Source organism: Mizuhopecten yessoensis, unplaced genomic scaffold, assembly GCF_002113885.1.
Source record: "Mizuhopecten yessoensis strain PY_sf001 unplaced genomic scaffold, ASM211388v2 scaffold11069, whole genome shotgun sequence".
Classification (NCBI taxonomy): Eukaryota; Metazoa; Mollusca; class Bivalvia; order Pectinida; family Pectinidae; genus Mizuhopecten; species Mizuhopecten yessoensis.
This window is the reverse complement of record NW_018408864.1, coordinates 75,837-85,616: the sequence shown is the minus strand read 5'-3', so window position 1 is coordinate 85,616 and position 9,780 is coordinate 75,837. Positions and strand designations below refer to the sequence as shown.

The 9,780-nt window shown below is 35.9% G+C and overlaps 1 protein-coding gene across 1 annotated transcript; it reads right to left on the bottom strand.

Annotated features, from left to right (window-relative positions):
* Positions 1–598: 598 nt before the first annotated feature.
* Positions 599–9,511, bottom strand: LOC110465272 (sulfotransferase family cytosolic 1B member 1-like). Its single transcript, XM_021520980.1, has 6 exons — positions 7,747–9,511; positions 5,993–6,168; positions 5,253–5,567; positions 4,038–4,141; positions 3,560–3,734; positions 599–2,342 (listed from the first exon to the last, which is right to left on the bottom strand). Exons 2-6 carry the CDS (start codon positions 6,162–6,164, stop codon positions 2,230–2,232), a joined length of 879 nt encoding a protein of 292 aa, XP_021376655.1. The 5' UTR covers positions 6,165–6,168; positions 7,747–9,511; the 3' UTR covers positions 599–2,229.
* Between the last annotated feature and the right edge of the window lie 269 nt (positions 9,512–9,780).

The window sequence follows — 9,780 nt, the reverse complement described above, 5'->3', positions numbered from 1 at the left end:
TTCAAGGTCACAGGGGTCAAATATGTTAGAAACTTTAAACAACTTCTTCTCAATAACCAAAATGCCCAGGGTAATGATATTTGGCCAGTAGCATGCTGAGATAAAGGGCTACAAAGTATGTTCAAATAAATGACCTTCACCCATATTCAAGGTCACAGGGGTCAAATATGTTAAAAACTTTCAACAACTTGTTCTGAATAACCAAAAGGCTCAGGATGTTGATATTTAGTTAGTAGCATATGCTGGGATCAAGGACTGCTATGTTTGTTAAAATGAATGACTATGACTTATATTCAAGGTCACAGGGGTCAAATTTGTTTAAAATCTTCCTCTTATGAATAACCATGGGTCCCAGGATGTTTATACTTTGCAAGGTGCATCCTGAGATGAAAGGCTATACAATGTGTTCAATATAATGACTTTGTTCGACTTTCAATCACAGGGGTGAAATGTTTTTAAAAAAAATAACGGTCTTTTAAACGAATTTTAATCATAACTACTGATATTTTGCCTGTAGCTTTATTTTAGATCACTTTTAAGGTTACAAGTGTGAGTTTTATACCAGGTGAGCGATGCAGGCCCATTGGGCCTCTTGTTTTCTTTTCTATGTGTGTTCTTAGGTTTTCTATTCTTATGAAATCCAATTGATAGTACACAGAAAAAGATGTACCACAGCATTGATACAAAAAGACAATAGGGACAGCGAAAACACATACAAGGTGGTCGTGAAATGTTAAATTATCCACAGAGTGCTCAGGTATAACATTAACCCTTTCACCCCTATGTAACTTTAGTAAACTCTGCCATGCATTGATATGGATAAGTCCATTATGGTCTACAGTGGTGAAAGGGTTAAGGATAACATCTATTATTGCACTATGAGAAATACCTCCATTATTAACAGTTATAATAAACACAGATACATAGATTTTATTCTGACCATAGGACTGGAAATTCTCTACTGTTCGCTCAGTACAATTAAAAACAAATATATAATTGAATAATAGTTATCGCAATATGGAAATATCAACTCATAGTAATTCTAAATGACCGAATATCAACTCATAGTAATTCTAAATGACCGAATATCAACTCATAGTAATTCTAAATGACAGATTATATAGTTATATGAAATGTAATTATTGCCAATTGAAGTTATTAAGTGTGTTCTTAACTTTTTAATAATTATCAATCAATATATTTAACTACAGGTGGGTTAGCATTGATTCTCTATAATTTTAGCATACCAGTTGGTTTCTCCAGTGATGATCGAGGCAAAATTCAAATGACTTAACAGTTCTTGATGAATGTGAAGGTCTTATAAGTGTTCAAACTTGCATGGAAAATGAGTGTAATCTGTGATTTATCACCCAACACTCTAATCAACAGACGACTACTTCAAAAATTACGTGAAGTTATCAAACTTTGAAAAACTTTCATAGTAAATGGTAGTGTAATGCAGTTTAAAGTTAATCCATTACTAATAACAGAAACAAAGGACAAATGTATAAGGAGAATGAAATCAGGTGTCCCGGACGGCTGAGGGTCATCTGCTTCATCGACTTAACCGCCAAGTAAGATTTTGACCTAGAATTGCAAGCATTACCACGTCCTCAAAGCCAGACGTCAGGGGTAGTGACAGAGTGATCAAATAAATAGCATTCCCCATCACATCAAAGATGGCGAACGTAAATGAAGCCCGTACTATTCAATAACACCATATTCATTGCACTTTGTTCATTATACATGTGGATTGAAGTCTACCAGAGAGCATGTTCTGACATTGGCCAACAGGGCACCACGTATGGACCGTACCTATTTCCTGATTCGTAACTATAACCGTTACTAAATTATCATTTACTATTCTATTTATGGACAATGAAATAATTTCATTCGTTCCTTCATGGTTAAAAGTAGATAAGTAACGACAGTTTCTGTCCTTCCCGGTGAACATTTAATGACTATATTTCCTTTCCTTCCTGGTTGGCGTGCAGTAGATATCAGCATTGTTGGGTTGTCTGCAAAGCTCTTCCGTGTTGGGAAGTAGATTGTTATCACTGTCACAATAGTTCACCTACATCAAAGGGTATGTGCTCTATACAAACGAGTTCCTTACAAACAAACTACCAACTCATACAGGATAGTTCCGATTATGTAGTTTGTGATTCAAAGGTAATTTTAATATTACCACGGGATACTTCCGATGATTCAAAAGTTAATTTGATATTATCAAAGAGTAGATTGGAAATTTAGTGTAGAATCCTTCATTTCTTTATTGTAGATTTCATCAAACGTTTCATTTTGAGCCACCGTAAACCAGTTCTTCCAGTCTCCAACCTGACCTGAAAAGATACAACAGAAAATAGCTCGGCTAACAAACAAGAAATTATCTTCGGTTTACTGGCGTGGTTTACTAAAATACCACGGCTATTAAGTTAAATAACGAAAAGGTTGTTTTTTCGGATAAAAAGACCGCAGTGGAGATGTACCGAATGTACTATAGGGATCAGATATAATATACAGTAATATTGTACCTAAGGTACAATAGGGATCAGATATAATATACAGCAATATTGTACCGAAGGTACTTTAGGGATCAGATATAATATACAGCAATATTATACTGAAGGTAATATAGGGATCAGGTATAATAAACAGCAATATTATACCGAAGGTAATATAGGGATCAGATATAATATACAGCAATATTGTACCAAAGGTACTTTAGGGATCAGATATAATATACAGCAATATTATACCGAAGGTACTATAGGGATCAGATATAATATACAGCAATATTGTACCAAAAGTACCATTGAGATCAGATATAATATACAGCAATTTTGTACCAAAGGTACTTTAGGGATCAGATATAATATACAGCAATATTGTACCGAAGGTACTATAGGGATCAGATATAATATACAGCAATATTGCATCTTAGGTACTATAGGGATCAGATATAATATACAGCAATATTGTACCGAGGGTAATATAGGGATCAGATATAATATACAGCAATATTGTAGTGTTATTGTACTGTTATCTTTCCATTAAATTCAAAAGCTGACCTTAATTTCGGTACATTTTCAGAATAACTATAATTGGAAAGGTTATGATGATCAGTACTTTTGAAAATGTTGTAAGTAGTTGAGGATTTTTCGGGAAAAATTAGTAACGTAATGAAACAGTTGTAACCTTGACCTTGGTATTAATTAGTGCTAACCCTGACCCTTTTGACCTGGACATGAAGCTTTGTTGCCTATTAGTCTGATGACCTTCGTGTAGTGGTTTTGAAATAGAAGAGAAAAAGCAAGTGTTCCCATACCGAAATTCGAACTCAAATTCGAAAAAATAAGGGGGAATATGAACAAAGGAAACATTTACGTTGATATCTTTAAAAAAAAAACAAGCATAATTAGATCAGGTGGTCCTTGTGACATTGATCTTCGGTACTGTTGAACTTTGACCTTGACCTGTAGAATTTCTAAACCTTAGGTGAGTGGCCTTTACCTACAGCAGTATTAAACCTAAGACTGGTGACTATGATCTGTTTTACCTTTCCTACATATAGGAGACGTGTTATCTTTAGTGAAAGATTTCCAGGGGGCGCCGAATGTACAACTGCTCCGCATTTTCTGGAAGTCGCATTTCTCCACGATCTTTTCAAATAATTCTTCATTTTCCTCGACCCCAAGAAATTTGGCCGTGTTCCGTACATTCCCTAACAAGTCCTGTTGGAGACAATAAATACTAGTATCATCCAGAAGATCTTCAGTCAACGATGACCTATTTTGTTAAATTATTTTCATCTCCATAACGCATTCAAGCGTTGTATTACAGGCCAATTGGCAGAAGATCGAATTTGGAGATGATTAATGTTTTTGCACAAATAATTAAATCCCAATATCTAGTTCAAGGAACTAACACCAATGGATAGCGAGGAAAAGTTATTAACATATTTAATAACAATACTTTAGTCATTAAATATTAAAACAAGTATGATTTAGACCACAAAGAGACAAAACAGTCAATACCCTTTTCATATCTTCATATTCCAGATGTAATATCGACAAGTTGGGATGTTCCTGTAGTACTGCCTCCCAGAGTCTTGTGTGCTCAAACCAAGACCCGTAAGGAACTGTAACAGTATCCAGAAGTCATCCAACTGAAATAGTGTGCGGAATTCAATCATGATATGGGCCCGTATTTATAATGTTGTAATCGTGCTCATGGAATCTCATGCAAAATGATCAACCCATATTATTTCTTAATTTCTTGTTAGGAGATCAACGGTTAGCTCTCATCAAAGGCATAGAAACCGACTAATGTTCAGGCTTAACAATCATATCATATGTAAAAATATGAATGTCAGGGCTCGTACCAATCAAACCGTTATCATACTCAAACTCAGATTCTCTGCTCAATTCCAATATTTTGTTCCGACAATAATTTATTTAACGTTTAATTGGCAGTTTCACAAGATTAAAGAGAGTTACAGAAAGTTGGTTTGAGCGCAGAATCCAGGCATGAAAACAATTTCATGAATTCTGGCCCTAGTTTGCGGGGTTTCATTAGATCGAAGGGAATAGGGAATGCTAATTTCCTTTGATCACGTGTTTTTTTTTTTGTTACATAAAGGAAACCAAAGTCAGCAAATATACAGTCAAACCTGCACAAGAGACCACCTCTGTTAAGATACCATATGTGTTAAGAGACCAGGTAGTCATCTCCAAATTGCATTTATTTTCATGATTAACCCTGTATTAAAAGAGAGCCTATGATAAAAAGGCAGTCTCCAAAAAAGGTTTGAAGTGTCAACAAATCCGTAATCGAACTCAAGATTCGGCAAATTCGAGCGCTCCTCATATTTGCTTGGGTGCTCGACTTATTAATCACGGTTAAATAACAATACTATTATAAAGCGATTCATACGTACACGTAAAGTCTAATTCGAACGCATGAGAAAATTAATATAGAAAATAAATGTGTGCATGTCCTAAATGTACCACCGTAGAAAATCGATAAGAAATATGGCAAAATGTGATAGATCATGTGTCCCGGAAGGGTTAGCGTCGTCGGCTTCATCGGAAATACTCGCATTATAAACCGATGCCAAATCCACTTAATGTCACGTCAAAAATGAAAACTTATTTGTAGTGAGTAACGTTCTCAGTGATAGATATCTAAATGAAGTTTATGAATTGAAAGTACAGATATCTAAATGAAGTTTATGAATTGAAAGTACTGACCTTGACCGCTTGTAAATAGAGGCAGGAAGCCGTCAAATGTACCGCTGTAACCCCAAGAATCCTCCATTTTTCTCATATGACTGTAGAACGACACAGCGCTATCCTTCATGTTTCTTGTGATGTATATAACACGGCATTTCTTACTGCCGAGTTCCGTTGGAAAATCTTTAAATAAAAAATGGCTAGCTATGATTCTTGGAGATTTCATATCCTGGAAAGTTGTCTCCCCTGAAGGTCCTGATGTAGCGTATGACGTCATATATTCCATCGTTCCTGTAAGAAGTGTGTTGGTGATCTCGTATATCCAGTGTTTACCTATGAAAAAAGGTATATGAAAAATAATCATATGTAAAATAGACAAAGAACATCAACACATGAAGATACAATTGGAGATCCAAGGTAATAGGAAAAGAATGTAAGTAACAATCGAGAAGACATCAAATGTTAATATGCCCAGAATGACGAACGTTGCTCTGCAACAATTGGTACTAAAAAGGTATGTACTGTATCCAGTTAAATTCAAAACATGGACTTTCATAAAACTATTTTATTTTTTGCAACCACAATTTATTTTTTAAATAGTTCATATCTAAATTTTGCCATATATTCTATCCCAAACACAATAAAATCGAAAAAGATAAAACGTAAAAATATAAATTTTCCAATGATTGGAATCGTGTTTTTGTATCTGTATAATGATCAGTGGTCTGGATAAATTTAAGCAAATAGAGTTATCCTACCTGACTTGGGATATGATGCTATGAATACATCGTCATCTCTGATTTGAAGGTTTTTAAACGTGCCCACGCGCGTCTTTAAGTCTGTTTTAGAGTATGTTGGAAACAGTATACCCTCGTATCGGTACATGTTGAACGACGCGCCGTCTTTGTCTGTAATCTTCACCGTCTCCATGGCTCTGTAATGTAACTGACATTGTCAATATAACAATAAATAGAAGAACACACACATTTATTGTGATGTTTATGATTAAAAATTGGTCAAAAAATAACATACTGTAGAATCATTTATTTTCGTGGGGTTAAAATTTCGTAGCCTGGTTTCAAGAACACCATATTTCGCTGATTTCTGATTATTCCCCTATCTATAACATATCAAATTTATGTTTTCGTGGGGATTTAATTTCGTGGATTTTTGCTATTCATAAAATAAAATAAATTTAATATCCCACGATTTATTTTTATTTTACAGTACACAAAATAAAGTTGTCATCGATTTGATAACTTGAACTTTATTAGATTTGCATTATGCAGTCACACCGATGTCTAATTGTATATAATTTGGGTGGTCGGGTGGTGCAATGGATAGTGCATTTGCCTTTCATCAAGGCGGCTCGGGTTCGATCGTCCGTCCGTCAACTTTTCCTTCAAAACGCTTCTAGTCCTGAAAGGCTTAGTGGATTTTAACAAGATTTGATATTGAGCATCTTTGGGCCAAGGGTACTCAATTTAGTATAAACGGGAGGTGTGGCTCCCCTGGGGCCAGAGGGGTGGGTCCAAAAAGGGGAAATAGAAGTAAAACCTTTGTGGCCCCTTTGGGTGCAGAGCAGCGGGACTCATAAGGGGAATTTGAGAATTAAATCTTTAAAATCCTTCTCCTTCTGTTCCATAGGACGGATTTTGTCTGAATTGAGTCTGGAGCATCCTTGGGCAAAGGGGACCTAATTTTGTATAAACGGCGGGTGTGGCCCCTTTGGGTGCAGAGGGACGGGGCTCAAAAGGGGAATTTGAGGTTTAGACTATTGGAGGGATTTTATTTAAATTTGGCCTGGAGTATCCTTTGGCAAAGGGTACTACATTTTGTATTAAGGGAGGGTGTTATCCCCCTTGGTGCATAGGGGCTGGGGTGGGTGCCAAAAGGGAAATTTGAGGTGTAAGTCTTCGAAATCCTTCTTCTTTAGTACTACATGTATATATAGGAGGGCGTGGCACCTCTGGGTGCAGAGTTGTGGGGCCCAATAGGAGAATTTGAGGTTTAAATCTTTAAAATCCTTCTTCTTCAGTATCATTGGTGGGATTTGGTGTAATAAGAATAATTCCAGTGGTAGCTTTAGTATCCATGTGAGCGATATGTAGGCCCTCTGGGCCTCTTGTTTTATAGAAGAGTAGTTGAACATGACTTACCAGGGGGTTGAAATTTAGGGTGACTTTAATAAATGTTATGGTGCTTGTTGAACCCCAATGCATTATACCCGCAGACGGCGGTGAAGAGCTTATGTAAAGTTACTACGCCACGCACTGCCACACACATTTCTAACCTAACCCAATCTCTACCTAGAGTTGTCGTTACTTATCCTCACTCACTATTTGTAATGAACGACAACTCTAGTTAGACCTGATGACCCTCCTCCATAGACTGACACGTGAATTTGGCATGTACCACAAGGCGGTATCCACCCCGAAACATATATGATAGGTTGGGTGTGTAAAGGAAAAGTGTATGGTTTATTTCCGAAAGTAAAAGAAAGGTCACTTGCCTTCTCCAAAATACTGTCGAATGGCTGAAGAACGTATTGTCAGGGGAGAGAAATCCTAGTTACCCAGTAATCAGGAGTTCCCTCCCCTACCCAAGCGATAATTTTCGAATCGGATCACGTTGCTATTTGGACGGACCTAGAAATGAACACATCGGGAATAAAATGAAAATTAAAGAATACAGAAATCTTATTCAAACAAATAGCATTAACTACCTTATTTATCATTGACAATTCATATACAATTACTCTGTATTTTAACTTGGCAATTTGGCAACTTTTATGTAACGTTTGTACAAGATCCAAGAAGCTTTATTTAACGTCGAATAGGGTGAACAATTTAACATTTAAGCTCTCAGTAGCTTTTATTTGACAAACATGATAAATATTAATAACAGTAAATATGACACAAGTTAAGACCAACACAATACATGATATAAAACAAATATCACATGAGCATATATAACTATAGTTCATCATTTGGTGCATCAAGTTTCCAAGGGTCGGGGAGCCCTCTACCAGCGAGGTCTGCTTAATGCGCACATCATAGTAGTTTAAGAGAGATATAAATTTTATACCAATTTTATCACATACAGTATTTAAAGTTAAAAGACTGGACTTGTATGCTTCAAATTTAACAGAATCAAATTGAGAAAAATTTATGTATAGAACAATATTTTGTAAAATATGACTAGATCTAGTACTGGTAAGATTGTGGTAAGATTGGGGTAAGATTATGGTAAGATTGGGGTAAGATTTGTAAGGACTTAAGTTCATGAAAATATTTAAAATGTTAAAAAGTAGCACATAATTTATCACAGATTTCAGGTTTATACTTTCAGTACAGTACAATATTTACATGACAGGAGAGAACCACCAGGCAGGGTCGACAAGTTTGCAAGGTGTGTTACATTACCTACATGGAACACTTATAATTACAGTTGAGGCCGTCCCACACATGCAGCTGTCTGCGGAAATCCTTATAGTTATCAGCCTTTCTTAGGTCGTCGGGCAGACAGTTCCATATGCGGGCAGCCTCATACCGATATGATGTTGTACCATACCTGATAGTTCTAACCCAGGGTACATCTACAGTCGCCTCTTACCTTAACTTATAATTGGATACTTTTTTAATTATCAATTCCTGTATATACCCAGGAGACATATTGTCTGTTATCAGTTATATTTTGTAGGGCATCAAATATGTACAGATCGTCAGCTAGTTGGCTGGTGTAACGATAATGCAAAATGAACGTGCTAATATATACTTACACTTTGTTATTTGTTGTTGAAACATGCATAATGTGTATGTGTCTGCTGATCATTTTATTTTCATTACGCTCAATTTCATCAATTTGAAGGAAGCTCAAAATGATATCCGTAAAAAAAACAAAAAAACATGAGCGGACAGCGAGAAGCAGTAATTCGCTTCCTCCCAAATTAACGGTAGCATGAAGATAATCAAGAGATGTAATGACACCCTACTGGTAAAGCTGGTTGTAATACTATATAATAAAACCATCTAAGTTACGTTATTAAAATATACTGTATAATGGAAAAGAAAAAAACCTGGTCATGTCGGGGAGAGGGTTTCCTTCCTTTGCAAAACATAAAACTATAAACTTAAAATTTGTTTTCCTGTATCTTTATCGGTTTCTTCAGTATGGGTTTCAATTTAAAAATCATCAAAGAGACACTGTATGTTAGAGACCATTACTTCGAAATGAAAAACGGACGCTCATATTGATGAACCACGGAATAAGATCCAAGTCCGTGGATACCCCCCCCNAACCCTGACCTTGACATGTTACCATATACATGTAATATAAACAAATATGGTACAAATATAAACGAACTTCAAAAAAGATCCAGTGTAATCTTGACCCTTGAACTTTTGTCAATGACCACAAAATCTGTAATCGGGTGTAGATATTACCATTCTAGGGTATTCATATTAACTAAATGTAGGGGATCATGAGACATCTGTACATTGTTTATTTTACTACGGACGCACGTACCAATTAAGTGGTTACTATG